Here is a 23,406-nt window from a genome sequence, read left to right as displayed (position 1 = left end):
CAATGTATGCTTAGGTCAGGGGTGTCAAACTCAATCACACAGGGGGGCAAAATCCAAAACACACCTTAGGTCATGGGCCAAACAGGGTAAACATTTATTGAACATTCTAAAACAATTTTTTTAAGACTTTAAAAACTTAAGTTTTTGACATAATTATAGCATCACCTGTGATAATGTTAGTGTGAATGCTGTAAACTGAATTTGGCTGCTGAAGATGCTGAAGCTGATAGCTAAAAACGTTGAAGCTGATCGCTGAAAACATTGAAGCTGATAGCCAGCTAAAATATTAGCTAAATGCCAAATTAGTCTAAAGAAAGTAGGTTAGTCGGAACAGGTAGCATGAAGCTGAAAAAATAGCTAAACTTTAAAATAGCTTAAAAAAAGTAAGCTAGCCAAAACAGCTAGCATTTAGCTGGAATATTAGCTAAACTTCAAAATAGCCTAAACAAATCTTAGTAAAAGCCAAAATAGTTCAAAAGCTAGCAGAATCCACATTTTTAAAACTTTAAAACCATAACTTTTTAGCCTCATTATGAACAATAATAATCAACTTAAACCTTAAAATATTTTACTCTACATCAGAATTATTCAAGTTAGAAATAAGTGCAAAATCGAGCCAAAAATAACATTAATATAAAATGATCTGGAGGGCCGGATCCGGCCCCCTGGCCTTGACTTTGACACACGTGGTTTAGGTGGACCAAGCGTTAGCATTAGCACTCCTATGAGAAATCCCATTATATATTAGCATCAAGCTAGTGGACTTTAGCATCATGCGGTAGATCGATGTCTACTTTTATGGATCGATGATTGATCTATTAAGCTTGGATAGATCAATTGATTGTATCAACTAGTAAAACCTGAAATGTACAAGAAATGAGTCCAAAAAGTCATTAGAAGATTGTCTGCCTTTATGACCAGCCTGTTATAGCAGCCATGACTCCTCTGGAAATGTGCCATCATTGTCTGAGAAAGTGGGGGGTTCTGTTTAAAATCCTAAAAGAAGTTACAGTTCTGGGAGAACCGGTTTCAATTCTTTTGTTGCTGTAATCATGTCATCCTTTAGGTCACTCTATGGAGAAATGATCTATAAGACTTACTCGTTGGATTGAGTTCTTGATCTTTGTGGTAAATTGTTCTGAATGATTTAATGGTGTCTGGGTTTATAAAGACCATAATGTGGTTTGAAGTGGCATTGAAAGCGTCCTAAAGTGACGTACGGGATCTGCAGGATTCAGCGTTGTCCCATCTTCTCTCCAATCTTCATTGGTCTTTGTCATGGAATGTAAATGTTCTGTCGAGTTGGATCTGAGCTTAAATGGATCATCTTTCATCTTTCAGAACATTGATATCACAAACTTCAGCAGCAGCTGGAATGATGGATTGGCCTTCTGCGCTCTGCTCCACACTTATCTGCCGGCACACATCCCCTACCAGGAGCTCACAGGACAAGATAAGGCAAGAGAGTTCAGAGGGGAACCCTCTCAGAGACCAGTCTGTGTTCTTCAATGTGTTAGGGACTGAACTGTCGCGTGTTTCTGTCCCTCCAGAGGAGAAACTTCACACTAGCCTTCCAGGCTGCAGAGAGTGTGGGCATCAAATGCACTTTGGTGAGTTTTCAGAATAAAGTTTTCTATTCTTTTTTGAAAAAATGCAAAGAGATTTTATTGTAAAAAAAAAATGCAAAATTTAAGAAAACACAAAATACAACTTACAAATGACAACAGCTTGAAACTAATTACATACACAAATGAATATCTGATGAAAATATCTGATGAAACTTGACGTTTTCCCCCTTTCTTAAACAGATATGCCCGATAATTAGATAATGTATAGTATAAGGAGATCAAAAAAGACTGGAACTCTGGTGTCAAAAGGGTGAAAAGTTGCTGTAAATCAAAGAAGACTGGAATGATCATGTTAACGGTTGAAGAGTTACAGTAACTCCGGTGTTAAAGGGTTTGTTTGCCATGTCTCCTGTGTTTCAGGACATCAACGACATGGTTCACACCGAGCGGCCGGACTGGCAGAGCGTCATGACGTACGTCACAGCCATCTACAAATACTTCGAGACCTGACTTCCCCGCCGCAGCTGAAGAAAGCCCCACCAACTATGATACCTCACCGTCGCTCGCTGGCTGCACGCACCTCCACGTTCCACTGCAGCAGACCTGAACCTCACTGCACACCATGTCGGACGTTCCACTAAAAGCCATGAGGAGGGACTCTATGAAGGGCTGCTACTACAGTGGATCAGTCCCATCAGTTTACGCCTTAAGGAGCCACACTGGACAGATCTGTGCCTTCTGATTGGCTTCCAAGTTTTCACTCTGTTGAAGAGAACTCATTCAGTCTGATTATTTGCTGCTTTTCTTTTTGTTATTCTAAATATGACTGTGTTACACTACAGCAAACCAAAGCTGATGAAGGTCTCTGGATCCGCTTCAGACAGACGCAGCCTTTTTTTATTCCCCGACAAAACCTTCTGATCCAAAAGTCTGTCTTTAGAGCATAAAGTGCCTGTGAGTCTAGATGCAGGAGACCAGGTGGAGAAGCTAACAGCACCCGCAAGTTGCCAAACATTTGACAAAAGCTTTGCTTTTCAAGCACAATATCTCATAGAAGACTTTTGTTACTTCCAGTGAACGAGGGATTTTTTTACACTTTAGGATGGAACTCTATAAGCTTATTAAATGCATTGTAATCACTTCATCAGAACCATTGTTGGGTCAAGAAAAATACCACCACAAGTAGTTTAAAGTTTGGCTTTGACATTTGGGGGAATGCGTTGATCCTCTTAGCCGGAACACAACCTCTTTGTTTGCATGTGAGGAGGGAGATGAAAACGAGGGAGAAAAGGAAAAAAAATCTTCATTCCGGCCCCTCGAATGATTCACAACATCCTATCTCATGGATGGGAGTGTTTGTCTTGGCTGGAAGCAACATCTTCATGGAGGCTCTTTGTTTTTGCACGGATCAAACGACACTCATTAGTGGCTTATTTATTTAACTCTTCTTCATTCGAGTGTCTCCATCACCTGCTCCACCATTTAGACGTCGGCCCCTCGTCTTTCACATTTAGACTGGAGATAGTGTGGTTCTCATCGTACCGGTGCCTCAGTACGCTCACACGTATCTGTATTTATTTGCTACAAGGTCACTGCTTTATTGTCGGATGAATTTATTGCACACAGTAAGTAAGTAGCTGCACTGAGATAAGCTGTTCGGATCGCACGCTAACTTCTTCTCGCCTTAAGAGCTGGGGTTGCTGTTGGAGATGTGACGCAGCCAGATCATAATGTGTCTACGTACAATCAGCTCGAGCTTAGAAACTGCGCTGTAGTGATTGTTGATTATTTTTTGTGCTTATGTGGAGCCACAAGAAACCATATCAGGAGAGGTTTCCACTTCATGTCCCCAACGGACAAAGCTTAGCTGAAGCCCTCGTCATGTACAGCTTTACATCAGAAATGTGAACACTTATTTTAAGTATATAAACTTGAAAGTATTCCAAACTCCACTGAATTGCTTCAGCTTTTGCCCTTTTTTTTGATTGCAGACTAATAATCCTGTTATTTTTTTAACTTGTTCAACCACACTACATGACTGAACTGTGTGTGAAGGCACTGAGCCTCAGTATTACCGCCATGATAATCAGCCGTTTGATGCTTTTATGGTCTTCAGTAAAGTGTTATAAAGCCAGCCTCTTCTCTTGTGTGTGTTTTTATTTTAGGGCTACGAAAGTTAACGCATTAACACGCGAATAATCAAAAAGAATCGACGCGTTAACGATTATTAACGCAAAAAAAAAGCAGTCCTTCGCTTTTCAGGCTTCCATGGCGTGTGTTAAAGCACTTTTGTCAGATATTATCGCACTTATGCCATGGTTATTTACAAAAGAAGTAAATCAGGGGAGTCAAAATCAATCAGACGGGGGGCCAAGATTCAAATCACACCTTAGGTCACGGGCTGAACAGGATAAACATTTATGGAACACTCTAAAACTAAATGTTTATAACTTTAAGACCATAACTTTTTAACATAATTATGAACTAGATATATAGCATCACCTGTGATAATGCTAGTGTGAATGCTGTAAGATGAATTTGCCCAGCTGAAGATTCTAGTGCTGATAGCTGAAGATGCTGAAATTGATAGCTAAAAACGCTGAAGCTGAAAGCCAGCTAAAATACAAGCAAAAAGCCAAATTAGCCTAAAAAAAAAATTAAAATATGACTAAATTTTAAAGTAGTCTACAAAACTAAAAAAAGCCTAAATTAGCCACAACAGCTAGCATGTAGCTGAAATATTAGCTAAACTCCAAAATAGCCTAAAAAATCTTAATAAATGCCAAAATAGTTCTAAAGTTAGCAGAATGCCAAATTTTTAAACTTTAAAACCTTACATTTTTAACATAATTATGAATAATAAAAACGCAGGGATATTCTAGAATAAATCAACTTAAACTTTAAATAACTTTTAATATTTTACTCTCCATAAAAATATATTTGGTCAAAATTATACAGTTAACATCTGGACAATAACAATAAAATAAAATGATCTGGAGGGCCGGATCCGGCCCCCGGGCCTTGACTTTAACACGTGAGGTAAATATTTAATAGGTTTTAAGTAATTTAATCTTGTTTTTTTTTTTTTTTTAGTTTGCTTTTTCACAATAAGAGGACTATGTGATTCCTAGTCACCGAGCCTCAACTTTCTTGGAGTAATGCTGCAGACATTAAAGTCTTCAGACTTCTGCTTGTCTTACTGTTGATGTTTTCTGAACACAATTCACATTTCTGGGTTGACACTATGAATTCAAACATTTAAGAAAATAAAAATGTAAAACATTTTTTCTCTGCCCTGTTTTTTGAAAAAGCCGCATGTCGTCATATAAAATTTACCAAGTCAAACATTGTGATTAATCGTGATTAATCACAACACAAAAGTTTGATTCATCTGAATATATATTTTAATCGATTGACAGCACTAATTAAAAATAAATGTTCTTAATGTGTTTTGTGTGATTTCCTGCTGTGATTATTTGCAGATAATTCAACAAAAAATTGCGATTAATCGCGATTAATTTTCCCCCAGGTTTGCGATTAATTAGTTAATTTTTTTTATCGATACCCACCCAGCCCTAGTTTTTTTTTTTTTTTTTGTGGGGGCCTGCAGCTGACACCCCCACCCCCCAGATTTTCCACTCAGTCATTTCCTCCGGGCTGTGAGCAGCCCTGCTGCTGCTGCTCATTACAGCAAGTGGATTACCTGAATCAGGTTTTCTGCCTTATCTGTCTTTAGACGGAGCCAGCCCCCCACCCCGAGGACACACACGCAGAGGAAAGAGGGGGGGTCTGTTGTCTTTCTTTCTCCGGGGCCGGAAGCGCCGCTCCGAGCCTCGGCGGCAGCGGGGTTTGTCCTCGTCTTCCCCGGACGTGCGGCTCGTCACCGCCACTCCTCTGGGTGAATGGACGCTCTCCGCTCAAACTTCACCTGAGCGCGTGCTTTTATTTCTGGATCACACCTGAAAGGTAAGTTACGCTTTTTACTCCTTCAGTCACGGCAGCATGTAAAATGTCTTTGTGTAAAGTTCTGCAGCTCAAATAAACTTTATCTAGATCAGGAGATCAGCAACTTCAACAGCAGAAGATCCATTTAGGCTCGATATATCAAAACCTAGAAGGAGCTGTATAGTTTTACTTTAAGAAACTTGGATTTGTATTCATGATATCCTTTCTTTTTGATAATAAATATGAATTATGTCTATTTGTTGGCACAAACAAAAGCAAAAATATGAAAAGAACCTAGAATCTCTCAAAATGTGATTTTTCTTTCTCAATGTTTGAGAAAAAAATCTCAAATAACTTATTTTTAAAACAGGATCATCTCAGTGCAGCTAGTAACCAATGTTGAGCAGCATAAGCTAATATGTGTTTTTAACTCATAAAAGATCAAACTTTTTACCAAAGTTTTGCTTTGTATATAAAATCTGTTCATTCTGGAGGCAGAGTTGATCAAACAAGACGTCTTCAGGTCAACAGGATGTAAAAACCTACATAGTTTATCATCTATGTGAACCTTAGACATCAATTTATACATTTAACTCATCTTAATTAAATAAATGACAATTAAGTAATCTTTACTTAAAAAAATGCTATTTAATTTTTCTTTTACTTATTTATTTTTTATTCTTTTTCTCCTCTTTTTTCTCATCAGTCTTATACTGCTGGGTTTTGTTATTTTAGTTTGGATCTTGGTAGTCTTAGTTTTCAGGCTTTGTTTATTTGTTTTCTTTAGGTAGTTTTGTTTATGCAGACATTATCAGGAGCTGCTGACTCTGACGGTCGACATGGCTGGATCAGCAGTCTTATTTTATGTTTGGCCAAAGAGCCACAATGGAGAGATAAGAGACACAGTTTGCAGACTCCTGATTTAGGAGATAAAAAAATAAAATGCAATGTTCATCTCAAATGTTTTTATTCCTCTAAAATATTTTTTTGCATTTTCATTCAACAAGTGCATTTTTTTTTCATCCTTCTGGTTGATTAAATTACTTTCTCCCATTGTTCTCTTAGCCTTTATTTACCCCTGACTGTCTTTACAGTGATTGATTCAGCCTCAACTAAAAGTAGTACTTTTGAACTTTAAGTATAGTAAACTATGGCCCGCGGGCCGGATCCGGCCCACCAAACACTATCAGACACATATAATTTTTTTTCTCTCAATTTGGCCGATGAGACGGACATAAATTGTGAATTTTTATCTCGTGCTTCTGACCGTGTAGTGTAGGAAGGAAGTATTTTAATGTACACAAATTGAAATTAAACTGCTTCAATTTTAGTTGTGGTACACTTAAATACTTCTTACTCAGAACTCTCTCGTTGGGGTTCTGCTGACCCTTCAGTATTCAGGATGATTTTATTTGAGCTCCCCTTATCAAAAGTAGTCAGTTTAAATGTACTACAATTTGATATTTGAAGTTTACTATAGTTTACTAGTATATATTGTAAACTTAAACTGATCCAATCTAGTCAGAAGAAGTACTTCCTGCAGTCCCTTGTATTTTACTTGCTAAACTTAAGTATACTTCATAACTGTACTACTTTTGGTTAAGGTTTTTTTTTCTAACTGCAAATGTGTATAGTGTTAAATTAAAACTCTTCCTGTAACATTTTTTACATTGAAATCCCTGATTTTGAAACAATAATCCTGGGTGTGGCTCAGACATGAGGGTCTGATTGTGAACTCTCTCCGTGTGGGAGGCAGGATGAGTCCTTGTGCATGCTGAGCAGCACATCCTCTGCTGACAGGTTTCAGTTTCTGGTCTTTTTTTTAGAAGTGTGTAACATTGATTTCTGGTGTTGTTGTGGAGTTGCTGGAGCTGGGATGACCTGATTTTATCGAGCTGAACTCCGTCCTTCTGGGTTCTGCCTGATCCAGGTAGTTTGGAGCCACGTTGGACACCTGAAACCAGCAGCCCTGAAGGACTGGAGTCTTCTCCAACTCATGCTGGAACACGGTTGATTGCTTTTCAAGTGAGCACACAGTATAATGTAATCTCATGGAAGGAAATGATCTAAGTAGCTTCTTTTTTTTTTTTTTAATTTATTTATTTTTTTTGGCTCATTTGGCATCTACTGAGGTTATTTGGGCTAATTCTGAGTCAAGCTATTATTTTGAAAACGTCCTAGCTTTTTGGCTAATTTGGCATCTTATGGTGTTTTGGGCTAATTTTCAGTTAAGATAGTGTTTTGGGAACCTGCTAGCTTGTTTTCAGCTAATTTGACATCTACTACTGAGTTTTTTGGGGCTAATTTTGAGTTAAGCTAATGTTTTAGCAGCGTGTTACCTTTTTTGGCTAATTTGGCTTCTACTTAGTTTTTTGGGCTATTTACCATCGTGTTCACTTTTTCGGCTGATTTGTCATCTACTGAGGTTTTTTGGGCTATTTCTGTGTCAAGCTATTATTTTGAAAATGTGCTAGCCTTTTTGGCTAATCTGGCATCTTCTTCTAATTTTCAGTTAAGCTAGTATTTTGGTAACGGGCAAGCTATTTTTTTTAACTAATTTGGCATCTATTGAGGTTTTTTGGGCTAATTTTGAGTTGGGCTAATATTTTAGCAACGTGTTAGCTTTTTTGTGGGTAATCTGGCATCTTCTGTGGTGTTTTGGACTAATTTTGAATTAAGGTAGTATTTTGTTAATGTGTTACCTTTTTTGCTAATTTGGCATCCACTGAGGTTTTTTGGGCTAATTTTGAGTTGAGATGATATTTTAGTACCGTGTTAGCCTTTTTTTTGGCTGATTTGGCATCTACTGAGTTTCTGGGCTAAATTTGAGTATAGCTAATATTTTAGCAACGTGTTAGCTTTTTCAGCTAATTTGTCATCCACTGAGGTTTTTTGGGCTAATTTTAAGTTAAGCTAGTATTTTGGTAACATGCTAACTTTTTTTGGCTAATTTGCCATCTGCTGAGGTTTTTTGGACTAAATTTGAGTTAAGCTAATATTTTAGCAACATGGTAGCTTTTTTGTCAGTAATTTGGCATTTACTGAGGTTTTTTTTAACTTAATTTGAGTTAAGGTAGTATTTTGGTAACATGCTAACTCTTTTTTGGCTGTCTACTGAGGTTTTTTTGGACTAAATTTCAGTTAAGCTAATATTTTAGCAACATGTTAGCTTTTTTGACTAATTCAGCATCTACTGAAGTTTTTGGTGTAATTTTAGGTTAAGCTTGTAATTTTCGCTTAAACACAAAATTTTAACATACTGTAACTTTTCAACCCTTAACACGATGAATTCCAGCAGATTCCTTCAGAATCTTTCAGAATCTGGTGGAATTACATTGATCGTGTTAGCAATTTAAAAATGACAGTAAATCAAAGGGTTAAACAGAATTGTAGAAAACGAGTGAAAAAGGTTAAATTGAACTGTAAAAGTTACACATTTTCATAAAATAAAGCCAAAAGTTGTTGTGTGCAGCCCAGAGGGAAAAGTCTGACTGGGGGAGCAAAGACCTTTGTGTTCTGGCGCAGCTGTTATCTTTGCAAATAACCTCAAGAAACATCCCCTCTGAGGAAACAGATTCATAAAAACAGCAGTTTACTTTTGGTGGGAAAAAAAACAAAATTAAACTAATTTTTTAAGCAAAAAGTAAGGACTTCAGCTGTTTTTATTCAATTTTGCAAATATAGGAATTTCTCGGCTCAACTTTCTGAGGTGTCTTTGCTCCTTCTGCTGTGAAAAGTGACAGAAAAAGTTATTTTCTAACTAAACTTTAAGACCCGGATCTGTTCAAATGAACCAAAATAAACGGTGGAAGCATTTGGTCCACAAAGGAGTATAAAGCCGGGTCTTCCTGGTGAAATTCACACAGCAGCCTTCCGGCATCCTGGACTTTGTTTTTGGACCCCCCACTTTTTATTTGTTCTCTTATGTTTTTCCTGTGTTTATGTCACAAAACAATTAGGTCAAAAGGTAATAAAGTTTTGTGACTTACACTCCCAAGTAAATATTCAAGTACTTCTTCTCAGTCGGGTTTTTAGTCCTCAAATTTTTTTTCTATTCCTCTTTGATGTTTTTAAGGCAAACATACCAAATTCCTTCTTTCTTTTCCAGATGACGGTGCAGTGACTTACATTTTACATTCTCCTCTCAGTGTCTGACTCAGAACAAGAACAAATTCACAGGAAAACGAGTTCTAGCTCAAACCTTCCGTCTAATATCCGCTGCCCACTAATCAGAAACGTTCAAAAGGTCATTTCCAAGTAATCTGATTATCTGCTGGAGCAACACAGCTGCAGAACTTCTCATGAATGGACATCACCACTAATTCTACGTGGTCCTATAGACCTAAGGTTGACACATCGAGGTTTAGTGTTTGCTCAGAAGAAGAGAGGCTTGTTGGGAAAAGTGGTCAGAAAACAGGACTGTTAAATCACAGCATTAGTATCTGAAATGATGTTCTGTTGACTTGTTGGTCCTCCAGAACAAACATCAGAGAACACTAACACAGATGCTGGTGAAACTCCTCTAAAGTATTTATTCTAGAGGTAAAAATACCAAACTCCCCCTCAACAAAAGTAGGATATTATAGACCCACACCAATAAAAAATGTGTTTTTAGCATGTTCTTGTTGCATTCTTTTAAAGACGGAGGACATATATAAAGAAAATTAAGCTTAAAATTGCATTTCTGAATATTTCTTCATTCAAATTGTTGTAAATCAGGAGCAAATGAATGTAAAACTACAGTTGATGAAAGCTTGAAGCAGAGATGTAGAAGCTACAATTGGCAAGGCGCAAGCTCCATTCTGATGCATCTAATTGATAATGTCTTTGTTTTCCTCGTCTGAGCTGGTATTTAGCTCTAAACTATAAGGCTGGATGGCTGCAGTTGATCGCCATTTTTGTTGCATCGGTAATGTTATGTTGAGGTTGTGAGGGATTGTAAGCTAACGGGAGAGAGAAGTAATAACTAGAAAAGTTGCATTACCTGCGATAACGCTAGTGTGAATGCTTTTTCCTGAAAGTAGTCGCTGAAGATGCTGAAGCTTTTTGCTGAAAATGGTGATGCAATTTACTATAATTGCTGAAGGGATTTGCTAAAAATGCAAAATATAAAATGTCTGGAAATTTCATTAAAGAACTATGAAAGAGTGCTGAAGTTGACCAACATTTCTGAAAAATTTGTAGTAAAATCACTTGAAAGTCCCTAATCCATGCCAATTTTGCAAAAATTTTGAGTGTGTTGCTTAAATGTGAGCAAAAGTCCAAATTAGGCCAAAAAATCTAAGTAGATTCCAAATTAGCCAAAAAAGCTAGCTTGTTGCTTAAATACTAGTTAAAGTTTAAAATAGCACAAAAATGCCCAGTGAGCTAAATTAGTCAAGAATGTTAGCATGTTGCTAAAATAGAAGCTAAACTCAAAATTACTCGATAAAAACCTTAGTAGGTAACGAATTAGCTGCTAAAATATACTTGGTAAACTCCAAATTTTTGAAGATTACTATAAGAGAATAAATCATACTCCATGAATATATTTAAAGGCTTTTTGCTTATCTACTTAAAATGTTGAAATTTAAAGACTTTCTGCTGCTCTGCAGAAACTATGTCCTAAAAAATGACACAGAATTTTCTAGATTTTTACCTAAAAACATCATTCGTGATTAAAAGACCACTGCGGGAACACTTTATAATACATCAAAAAATGATTGTAGTAGGCCTTTAAGCACTTCTTTTATAGTGGATTCCAACTACGTTAATGCAAAAATATAAGCCAGCTGATTTATTTGTAAAAAATAAATTAAAAATGAAACGCATGTTTTGCCAATACACTTTGTGATAGTGATAACGCCTTTCTTCCATCAAAAACATTTATTTATAAAACTTTTCTACAGTTCAGTTTTTCAAATGTTTGAGCATGTAAATCAGAAGACTCAATAAAGTACTATGGAATTCAAATCCGTCAACTTGTATTGAGGAAAGTTTTAAGATCTTTTGTCACAATTAAGAAAAGAAACATCCAGAGTTTTAAATGAAAAGTTTCCAATATTTATCTTTTGTTCCAAAAGTCTTAAATCAGCATTCTCATGACTATTTCATTTATATTCCAGAAACAAAAATCAGTTTAAAAAGTGTTTTTTAATTGTTTTACAAAGATGACAAACGTGTTCAGTGAGTGTTTTGCAAGTTACTTCTAAACTATTGCATTACAGATGACTTGTTCTTCAGTAGCATTCACTTATCTCAGAATATTACTCTGAGCTGTGATGAGTCACATGAATCATTTGAATTTACTTCCTTTGTAAGACCTGAAGGAGAACATAAAAAAGTGACAGAGTATTTCTGCATTTTGACGAGGGCTGTTGTAGTTTAAAAATGATTGCTAGAAATATTGTTTACTTTTGTTAAAGTAAAGTAAAGGAAGAACAATTGGCTCTAGTCAATTCAATTATATACATTTTACTTCGAAAAAAAAATATGGAGAAAATATGTCATTATTTAGCTGAAAACAGCTCTGTTAAAAACATATCGAAACACACTTATTAGAAACTAAAAAATGAGAGCTACAAAGTTTGAGTTTATGAAGGCTAACAGGAAAATCAGGGATGTCAAACTCAATCGCACAGTGGGACAAAAATCCAAAACACGCCTGAGGTTGTGGGCCGAACAGGATAAACATTTATTGAACACTAAAACTACATTTTTAAACTTTAAAACAGTAACTTTTAATATAATTATGAAATAGACATATATCATTACCTGTGATAATACTAGTGTGAATGCTGTAAGATGCTGAAATTGATTTTTTTTCTTCTATATCTCCTTGCACTACTATAAACGGTTGGGGTTTTTGTAAATTAAAGGGGACGTCTCCCATACGTCATTACCAAATCCCTGTCCCTGATTGGCCAAAGTTTGTCCTGATTTAGCTTACATTCAATGGCTGCACGTTTTGTACAAAGAACCAAAAAATGGTGGTAGAAACACAGAAGCCGGAGACATGGGTTTACATAGTTTTTTTTTAAGTTTTTTTTTATTTAAGCTGCAGGGATCAAGCTATGACACTGCCCAGGACAGATCAGGTACAGGAGATAGATGGATGGATCTTGTTTGATAGTTTGCTGATTTCACACCACAGCATGTCCACTTTATGACCCAATTCCTAGTATGTTTGTACACATAATTAATGTAAAAAAAGAATCAGATTATTGATGGCCCCCAAAAACCTGTACATCTTTATTTGCAAACTTCTAATCGCTTATTTGAGAAAATGACTGTTTATAATGTAACCTTTATTTCACCATGTAAAACATTAAGAACATTTTCTTATTCACAATGTTGGCCTGAAAAAAGAAGGAAGTCTCGTTTTATTTAGCCTATAAATATATAAATGGGTGTGTTTAACTTGTATCTTCTGCTCTTTTTAGAATGTCTGATCCCAGTGTTGAAGTGACTTCCTCTACTGCAGCAGCGGTTCCGTTTTCTCATTTTTGCTTCTCTTTATCTCCAGCAGTCATGTCCCCCTGACGTGCTTTACTGGCATCATCTCAGCTTTTCAAGGAGTTCATGGGAAAGCAGCGTTGACGGGAAGACGCTGAAGTCTGGATTCTTGGCTGTGGAGCAGCTCTTGTGTGGAGACTGTTGGTGGGGAGTCTGGTGGATGTTTGTGGAGGTCTGGAGGTGAGGAGTGTTGGCAGCTGGAGGGCTGCAGAGATGGACGTTGAGAGGTTTCCTCCCTCTTCATCCGTGACCTCCCGGCTCATCTCACCATGCCAGAAGACCCCGTCGCCTCATCCCTGTACATCGTCCTGGAGCTGCTGATCGCCGTGTTCTCCGTTCTGGGAAACGTGCTGGTCTGCTGGGCGGTGTTCCTCAACAGCAACCTGCAGAGCATCACCAACTTCTTCGTGGTGTCCCTGGCGGTGGCTGACATCGCTGTGGGAGTGCTGGCCATCCCCTTCGCCATCGTCATCAGCACCGGCTTCTGCTCCAACTTCTACGGCTGCCTGTTCATCGCGTGCTTCGTCCTGGTCCTCACTCAGAACTCCATCTTCAGCCTCCTTGCTATTGCTATAGACCGCTACATCGCCATCAAGATCCCGCTCAGGTCAGTCAATGACAACAGGAAAAACTTAAACACGATGGATTGTTGTCCAAAGCTGCTTTGGTTTTAGTAAAGCTGTAGAAATGATCATTAAGATCATCTCACCTCCTTCTGCTATAGGAGAATGCCTTCATAAAAAAAATGTTTTTAGAGAGTTTAGGAACATTCTTTAAAAACATTCCATTTAGTGCTGTCATGTGGTTCAGTTTTTGTGTGATTCATTAATTGTGATCTCTGATTCATTTAAAACTTAAACTTCACTTTTACACCAACAAGGGTTTTTTTTGTCAATCTTGAACAATTAAGTAAAAAACAAAACAATAACAAAAATATCTAGTCGAGAGTGCTCTAATTTAACTCATGAAACCACATAAAAACCCTTTCCTGACACTAGTTTGTCTATATGTAATTATCCGCATGATGATTTGTCAATATTTAATTAATTCTGATTAACACAATAATTTGTCTATTGTTAATTAATTGTGATTAATGCAGAATTTTATCTATGATTAATTAATCATGATAGCATGATAATTTGTCTATAGTTAATTAATCATGATTAATGCAATAATTTGTCCATAATTAATTAATCACGACCACATCTATTTGTGACTCCACTGTGTTCTGATGTTGAAAATGTGGATGGTTTGCTAAAAAAATACATTTAAACACGTTTTTTGGGCAAGCATTTTTCAGCTGCAATGCATTCTGGTCTATATTTGTTAATGTAGAGAGCATTGATGCCTGCTACTTTTTCACAAAGACTTCTGGGAAATTTCTAGTGCACTGGATTTTGGAGTTGTAGATTCGGACAGCACTAGAAAATGACGAACACTCTTTACAGTGTGTAGGAAGGAATTCGGACAGAGCCACTATGTTATTACAGGATAAACATCACCATGTTGGAGTTGGAAATCGTCAATATGCAGCGATCGGTCTGTCAGTCTGAGTGACTGTTTCTATGGCAACCTCTCTTGCTAATCAGCAGTGAGCTCGTTGGAAGTCCACACTCCGAGCCTGGCACGTCAATCAAATGTTTTGAACGTTGGACGTGAGACCACACACTTTTATTGAAGCATTTATTATGACTTGAAGGACCTGCACTACAAAAAAAACATCTTGTTGGACTATTTTGTCATGTACTAAGATTTTATTGGCTATTTTGGAGTTTAGCTAATATTTTAGCTACATGCTAGCTTTTCTGGCTAAGTTTTTTTGTTGGTTTTTTAGGCTAATTTGGCATTTAGCTAATATTTTAGCTGACTATCAGCTTCAGCGTTTTTAGCTATCAATTTTAGCATCTCCAGCTATCAGCATTAGCATCAAATTCAGCTTACAGCATTCACACTAACATTATCACAGGTAATGCTATATATCTAGTTCATAATTATGTTAAACAGTTATGGTTTTAAAGTTTGAAAAATGTAGTTTTAGAGTGTTTAATACATGTTTATCCTGTTCGGCCTATGACCTAAGGTGTGTTTTGGATTTTGACCCCTTGTGTGATTGAGTTTGACACCCCTGATCTAAATGTTTCCGAGCTTCAGGACACAGGAACTTCTTTTATAAAATACTTTTTTTGGGGCTAAAAATGTTCTTCCAGAAATCACGTGTCCCTTGAGGTTTCCCCCACCCCCATGAGAAATCATATAAATATTGCTCCAATTGGTTCTGCAGACTCAGAGCTCTTCAGAGACCTTCAGTCTCTTTACTTTCACTGGAACGTATCTTCAGATGCAACACCTCCTCCTGCAGCGACGGCGAGCTGAACGGAAGATCCACACCTCAGGGAGCGTCAATATGGCTCTCGTTTCCACGCAGAGGTTTCCTCTGTATTCTTTATTTATTTGTCCTCCTTTTTTTTGCATCTCTGATGGGGGTTGTTTTTGCAGCGTTAACCTTTGCACTTTAACATCTCAAGAATGTGCTAAGAACAAGCCAAACATCTCAGCTGCTCTCCCACACTGCAGAGCAGGCCGACCCAAAATAGAGTCCTTCCGTCAAGGAATCCTGGACGACCTTCTTGGTTTTTGTTTCTCTTCTTTAGCTCCGGGGTGAGGCAGGCTAACGCACAACAGTGCATGTTCTAAGTGTGACTTTTCACCAGCGTGTGTTCCAGTGGAGCCTTCTGTCTTCCTCCCCAAAACCATACTCGCTAATATCAACTATTTTATGTTTCTAACACCATCCTGTTATATATGAATATTATTTTGTGGAGCAATTCCATTATAAATGGATCATTTAAATAGACTGAATTCACTACAATTGCACGTTTTTGTAAAACTAACTCCACGCGTGCAAGTCTCCTCACTGCAATAACAACTGGAACTCATTAAACTTGAAAATAAGCTTTTTTATTTAAATCCTTCTTATTTAGAACAAATCCAGCTGATTTAAAGATGAACTCTATCCATGAAGGAAGTCCAGCAGATCAGGTGAAGATTTCTCTGTAAAATGAGGTCCTGTTCTCAGACATGACATATGAAACCGCTGTGCACAAAGTCTTTTCTGGTGCTCCTGAAATCTCTGGGGGCTGATGAGGGTGATAAACATTTGTTTTTTATGATCTTGAAACCTGTTTTTTGTCTGGGAAACGATATTGTCCCATATCCTGCCATGAAACTGTTTGTAATGAGACTCTGCAGCTCAATAGTTCAGAGCAGCCGTGATGCGTTCAGTGGCGGCGTGGAAGTTCTCATTCTGGCCCCGTCACTCAACATTGTCACAAGACTCTGTTACCTGGCCAGACAGAGCTGCTGGAAGGTGAAAGTGGTGGACAAATCCTTTTCCCTGTCGAGACAGGCTCGCTAGCTTCGGGGTTGTTCAGCCTTTTTTGAGAATATCCCATTTTTACGGAAAAGTCCAAGAATTGCTTATGCAAACTAAATGAACTTCTCCCCCTTCTTCTATAAACAAAACAACAAAACGAGTGATTCAAGCAAAAACCAAGTGCAGCTACGGCCTGAAGTGGAGAAGAAGTTAGCTTTTGGTGGTGCAAGCTTTGACCATTCAATCAGAGACAAGAGACTCTTTTCACGTGACGTCACAAAGTGCAGTCGCTTCTGGCTTATATTGTTTAGAACTGCAAAGCTGACAGCTGAACGCTTTCACAGCAGTTTTACGTAAATAATAAAAGGTAACCTAACCAATTGTAACCACCATTTGTACAAAATTTATTTTATAAATGTCCCATCTGGTTGTATTGGTACAAATGTCTGTAATCCAGCTGCAGCTGCTATTCCTATTTATGATATTAAACGAGTCGTGGATTATTTCTCTCTAACACCCGGTTAGAGTTAGAAGAAGGTCACAAGTACTTCACTGAATGCTGCTTGTTTGATTATAAAGGTTTTATGATTTTATTCTTTTAATCTGTGCTAATGCTAACACTAACGCTAGCATTAGCTTTGGCTATGAGACGTGGAGCTGCAGAAGATCTTTTCTCACTAGTTAAAAGTTGCCTAAATGTCTCTACATAATCCTTGTAAACGGAGCAAAAATCAGACAATTCCAGCGTGTCTGACATTAAAGTCAAACTTTTTAGTGCTGTAATGTTTTCTACTGCGGTCAGTGAGCTGCTGTTAGCTCAGACGTGGTTCTAACATCACTCCTCTTTGTTTTTAATCATAAATGTGTCTGATCAGCAGGAGAATAAAGGTAAAAATGATCAAATTAATTGAAACTGTTGCCAAAAAATATGAAAGTGACTATTTCCACTTAATATTATAAAATACTTTTAAGATTCTTTTTTTTTCTTTTTTACTTGACCGTGTCTCAACGTGTCTCAATAGCTGCTCTTTTCACTGAACCAAACCTGTTTTTACACATATCCCTAAAAATATCTCATAAAACAAGTAGATTTATCCTTGGAAGTGATTAAAATGCATACGGGTAATACAGAGATGTGCGTCTTTGCTCCAGATGTTAAATGTGGCCGACATGAATTTCTATCGACTTGATCTCACTTAAAATACATGCAAACAACATCAGCCAAAATATAAACCATTAGACTAATATCTGGTCAAATGAAGGGTCGATATTTTGAATAAAACCTCATATATTGGAGGATTATTCAAATTTGTATTTAGATTTAAGAACGATCTGAGACAGGAAATGAAAATAAAATAAATGTTGTACATTTTTCTGTTGACATTTGTAAGGTTACCTTCTATTATTTATGTAAAATTTTGATGTAGATACTTTGTTTCAGATCATTTTAGGCCCTCACTGAAGCTTTGCAGGCCCTTACTGATGTGTTCTATTTTTGATGCTCGTTGTTTTTGCCTTTTTAGGTACAACAGTTTGGTGACGAGTCAGCGTGCTCGAGGTATCATCGCCATCTGCTGGGCTTTGTCCATCGCCATCGGGCTGACGCCGATGATGGGCTGGCACAAGCTCCCGAAGAGCGCCAACGGCACCTGCCCGTCCGGCCTGATGCACTGCCTGTTTGAGGACGTGGTCGACATGGAGTACATGGTCTACTTTAACTTTTTCGCCTGTGTCCTGATCCCTCTGGTGCTGATGCTGGCCATCTACCTGTGCATCTTCATGGCGGCTCGGCATCAGCTCAAGCTGATGGAGGTGAAGGCCCTCCACGGGGAGAAGTCGCGCTCCACTCTGCAGAAAGAAGTCCAGGCTGCCAAGTCTCTGGCCATCATCGTGGGTCTGTTTGCAGTCTGCTGGCTGCCGCTGCACATCATCAACTGCTTCACCCTCTTCTGCCCTCGCTGCCACCGCCCTCACCTGGCCATCCTGTACGTGGCAATCATCCTCTCCCATGCCAACTCGGTCATCAACCCCTTTATCTATGCCTACCGCATCCGGGAGTTTCGGAAAACCTTCCGCAAGATCATCCGGCGCCACATCCTGGGCCAGCAGCAGTCGCTGGAGAACAGCTGGAGCGAGCACAACTCCACTCACACCAGCATCACAGACTCCATCCGCTTCAAGGCCAACAGCTTCGACCTCCTCAAAGAGCACAGCGACAGCAGGAGCTCCCCGTGCTGCGCCGCGCAGACGTCTCCTGTAGGGGGCGGTCTGGTGTCCGCGTCGCACCTCCCTCTGTCTTTCGTCATGTCTCACTGCTCTAGTCCCTGTGCGCTGCCGGCCCTCTCTCAGACTGAGGTTCCTCTGGTGCACCGCTCACAGCTGGGGGAGCAGCCGGATCCGGACCGGGCCGATCCGGAGCTTCTGAAGCAGAACCTCAGCGCGGCCCAGGTCTCATCACTGTTCAGCAGGCAAAGCAGCAAGAGCTGCTTCTGTGAGCCCGACAGGTTGTCCTGACACTCCTTGCCCGTCGTCCAGAAGCCTCGCCAGAACTCCAGCTCCGGGTCGGAAAACCAAAGGAAGACGGAGAGGTTCAGGAAAATGAGCTGCACTATTTACACACTGCATGAAGTCACTGGTCCAGAGAGCTGAACACGATCAAGAAGGTCTTTCAGCGGATACATCCATAGAAACCGACCCAACAGACCAGCCGGGGAGGAGAGCAGAGCATTAACTCATCTTCATCTTTATTTAAACCTCAGCGTGTATAACCTTCAACACCGGAGCTCCAGTGTCTATGTTCTTTGATTGACTGAAACTTTTCAATCCTTAACATCATATTGTCACCAGATACTGAAGGACAGCGTGAGCCGCTCGTGAACTATCACAAGAATTTGAAAAATTTCTCAGAAATTGTAAAAAATTTCAAAAATTCCGTAAAATACCTAAATACCAAAAGTTATGGCAGGAACGCTCTGAATGTTTTGATACCAATTTTAAATTAGTTTCAAAGTACACAAAGAACTGGAAGAATTTTGTGAAAAAGATCACAAAAATGGCAAAAAAAATGTAAAATGTGTAAAAGGTTTGAAGACCAAAAGTACTAGCATGAATATCCTAAACGTGCTGAACATTTCAATACCAAACTTGCATAATTTGAAGAAAGTGCACAAAAATATATGTAGTTGTATGATCAAAAAACCATATAACTTTGCATAAAATAAAAAGTGTATATGCAATAGTACAAGCATGAATGTCCTGAACATGTTAATTGTTTTTATTGCAGAATTTGCATAAAGTTCACAAATATTTAAAGAATTACATATTAAAGAAAAAAAACAAAATTGGCGTAAAAAAATGTTAAAATTGCATAAAATTATAACAAATCGGATAGAATTTCAAGAAATTGCGTATTTATTAGTTATAACATGAATGTCCTGTATGTGCTGAACGTTTTAAAACCAAACTTGCATAATTTGCACAAACATTTGAAGAATTAAATATAAGGAAAAAAAATTCAAACATTGCATTAAAATAAAATGTATGCAATAGTACAAACATGAATGTTCTGAACGTGCTGAATGTTTTAAATTCATAATTTGTAGAACGTGTAGAAATATTTGAAGAATTACATATTAAAGAAAGAAAAAACACAATTGGCGTAAAAAATTCCAAAAATTGAGTAAAATTATAAAAAAAATTGTAACATTTCAAAAAATTGCATATGTAATACTACAAACATGAATGTCCTGAACGTGCTGAAGATCTTTATCCAAAACTTACATAATTTGTTGAAGAATTACACATAAAAAAATTGAAAAATTTAAAAAATTGTGTATGTAATAGTACAAGCATGAATGTCCTAAACACACTGACAGTTTTGATACCAAACTTGCATAATTTGCGGTAAGTTCACAAATATTTGAAGAATTAAGTATATTTAAAAAAATGTAAAATTTCAAAAAATTGCATAAAATGTCAAATAATTGCATATGTATTAGTACAAGGATGAATGTCCTAAATACACTGAACCTTTTGATACCAAACTTGCATAATTTGCAGAAAGTGCACAAATATTTGAAGAATTATGTATAAAAAAATAGTAAAATTTCAAAAATTGCATAAAATTTTTAAAAAAATTGCCTATGCAGTAGTACAAGTGTGAATGTCCTGATCGTGCTGAATGTTTTGATTGGATAATTTGCAGAAATTTGAAAAAATTCCCATTCAGTTTCAATAGAGCTGAAAAATGGCAAAAAATTGCGTAAAATCTTAAAAAACATAAAATGTACAAATACCAAAAGTACAAGTACGAGTGTCTTTATCCTTACAAAGTACTCATACAATTATCACCCCATTGGCAGAAGCAAAAAATCCTGACAGAAAAATGTTCTTAACAAAAATTATTGTTTTACGACGCAAGTTCTAGTCCCTAAGTTGAAATTGTTAATACAATTAACGTCATTCCAGTAGATTCTGAAGGAGAAAAGCGGCTCGATGAGCCGCTTTTCTCCTTCAGAATCTACTGGAATGACGTTAATGGTGTTAAGGGTTGAAAAGTTACAGTACATTAAAGATTTAGTGTTTAGGCGTCACCGGCGACGCCTCAGGTGTTAAAGAGTTAAATTTATTTTTTTTATTTCAGTTCTTCAGAATGTGAAGATTCCCATTCTTCTGTGACTTTACTGCTGCTGTGAGGAAGAATGTAGGATCCTATAGCTCCACTCTGCAGCATCACCAAACTGTGGGAACAGCACGCTTCCGTCCAGCTTTACACTTGGCAGCCGAATGGAATAGAAGAGGTCTGGAAGTCCATGAAACTATGTCAAAGATCCCGGTTCCTCATTCAGGAGACGAGTCCCTGAAGTTGTTCGGCTATATTTGGAATCCATTATCATGGCAGCTTTTATCTCAGCTCCCTCATGGGTTCAAGACGCAAAGCGACTCGTCTCCCAAAGCTTCCTTTAGAATTCTTATTATATTTGAATAAAGCTGTGGAAACGTGTGTTTCTAATCGACATTATAGCTGAAAATTGAATAAATTAAAAATCTAGGCTGCCCAAAAATTATGGAGGACTCATGTAGACAATTTGAAATGAATATATACAGAATTAAATTATTTAAAAAAACTGTCATTATTTATTTAAAATTATCATAAATAAATATAATTGGAAATCAATAAATAAATGTTTAAATATATATGGCATTAAAATCACCATTTAAGGCACACACACACACACATATATATAAATACATATTTGAAATATTTATTATTTCATGGCAAGTGTAGGCTCCAACAGCCAAAGTAAAATAAAATATCTGATATAAATGTGTGTCTGAGGCCAAGAAATAATTAAATGTCTTTAAATATTTAAGTGTGCTTCTTAATTTTTACATTTTAACTAAACATCAATTTATTGATTTCCACTTTTATGTATTTAATGGCAATTTTAAATAATTAATGGCACATTTATTTAATAATTTAATAGTATTTATTTCCAATTGAGTCATTTAGTCCTCCATGATAAATGTGTCACTGATAACCTAAGCAGCTAATAGTTTGTAAAAACAGAAAACTTCTATGTTTAAAGCACTATTACAAGAACTTTCACTGGGACATTCGTACATTTGGTACAAAGAAAAGAAAGAATTTGCAAAATGGAGAAAAATCTGAGCAATGGATTTGTTTTACTGCTGATCTTAAAAAAAAGTTGATCAAGCAAGATTAAAAATGTGTTATTTAATATTTCTTTGTGTCTTTCTGTCAGGTTTAAGTTCATCATAAGTTGCTAAAACTATGTTTTCCCATTCAAGTAAAATTCAGAAGTTTGTAATAAATGATAATGTGGCCAATTTTAAGTACAAATACGAGTGATGTTCATGTTCTTTTGACCCCATTACTTTAAAAATTCAACAGCATGTTGTAAAATTAGATGTAAAGTGAAAAGAAATCCAAAAAGCACCTCACACGTTTTAACTCTTCACTCCTCATCCTCACATTATCACGTATTTTCATTTATAGTGTTTCACTTTGTTCAGGTAAACTCTTGAAGATCAGTAGATGGGTGAATAAAAGTGTTTCTTTTGGTACCTTTGAAGTGAAATTTTAATGTTTCCATGTGTCTTCATTTTGCTCAGGAAATGTGTTTGATATGGTAATATTGTTACGTCCGTATCTGTATTAATATTAAACCAATAAAACATATCAAACGGGGAAGTCTTTTTTTCAAGTGCTTGTTTTTACTTTGATGGGAGGCTTCCTCCCACTGTCCAAAAACATCCTTCATATGGAGTCCCAATCACCTCTAGGTCAGTGATCTCCAACCTTCAACACCTCAAGAGCCATTCGGGTCAAATTCTCCAGCAGGAGCCGCAAAGTCTTAGTTCACCATTGGAAATATAGGAAACTCATTTGTATTTATGTTACTATCATGATAAATACAAATTATTAGTTTTTGGTATAAATAAAATTGTTTATTCATCATATGAAATAGTTTATAACTTTTGACAGATTCTCGCAATTTCCTTTCAAAATAAAAGACACCCTGTGCCACATATGATCATCCTAATGCAGAACGATATTTTCTTTTATTTTAAAATTTGAGGTAAATCTCAGCCAGAAGTTTGTAAATATATCACAGCATATTATCAAGCGACCCCTCCAGTATTTGTCGCATCATAAGGTGTTCATAAAATCCTTTAATTTGTTAAAAAATAGGAAATCGGCCTTACAATTTGGTCCACCACAGTACAAATTCTGCTTGTGCTAACTGACCTTAAATGGATTTTCTGATGTAAACGTCACTAAAAAATCTGTCAAAATGTTTTAGTACAATTTTTGTAAACTTTGAGGCCGCAAGCTTCAAACGCTTGAAGGATTGTTGGTGCATTATGGGTACTGTCCTCAGGAGTCTCCTTGAGGGACACAATCCTGCTGTTTGTAAATGAGTTGAATAAAGTTTGAGTCAGTTTACTCTACTCTTTTTATTTTTTTACTTTACTAGTACCTAATAGTCACTGGATGGATGT

The 23,406-nt window shown here is 37.2% G+C and overlaps 2 protein-coding genes across 7 annotated transcripts in view; both read left to right on the top strand.

The window, feature by feature from the left end:
• Positions 1–3,702, top strand: part of specc1la (sperm antigen with calponin homology and coiled-coil domains 1-like a) — a 30,222-nt gene extending 26,520 nt beyond the window's left edge. For all 3 annotated transcript variants that reach the window (XM_024275551.2, XM_024275549.2, XM_024275550.2), the window contains exons 14-16: positions 1,342–1,458; positions 1,551–1,610; positions 1,989–3,702. In XM_024275551.2, coding sequence (XP_024131319.1) covers positions 1,342–1,458; positions 1,551–1,610; positions 1,989–2,078 — 267 coding nt within the window. In that variant the 3' untranslated portion in view covers positions 2,079–3,702. The remainder of the gene's footprint in view (positions 1–1,341; positions 1,459–1,550; positions 1,611–1,988) is intronic.
• A 1,385-nt stretch (positions 3,703–5,087) lies between these two features.
• adora2aa (adenosine A2a receptor a) lies at positions 5,088–19,917 on the top strand. 4 transcript variants are annotated; one of them, XM_024274732.2, is made up of 3 exons: positions 5,088–5,534; positions 13,021–13,614; positions 17,904–19,917. In XM_024274732.2, the coding sequence occupies exons 2-3, from the start codon at positions 13,277–13,279 to the stop codon at positions 18,892–18,894; spliced, it is 1,329 nt and encodes a 442-aa protein (XP_024130500.1). In that variant the 5' UTR covers positions 5,088–5,534; positions 13,021–13,276; the 3' UTR covers positions 18,895–19,917. The 4 variants fall into 4 exon arrangements, with proteins under 4 accessions (XP_024130500.1, XP_024130497.1, XP_024130501.1 ...); XM_024274729.2 differs by having other exon boundaries at positions 13,018–13,614; XM_024274733.2 differs by lacking the exon at positions 5,088–5,534 and adding an exon at positions 7,004–7,538.
• The last annotated feature ends 3,489 nt before the right edge of the window (positions 19,918–23,406 follow it).

This window comes from Oryzias melastigma, linkage group LG9 (assembly GCF_002922805.2).
Source record: "Oryzias melastigma strain HK-1 linkage group LG9, ASM292280v2, whole genome shotgun sequence".
In the NCBI taxonomy this organism is placed as follows: Eukaryota; Metazoa; Chordata; class Actinopteri; order Beloniformes; family Adrianichthyidae; genus Oryzias; species Oryzias melastigma.
This window is presented reverse-complemented; position numbering and strand designations above follow the sequence as displayed.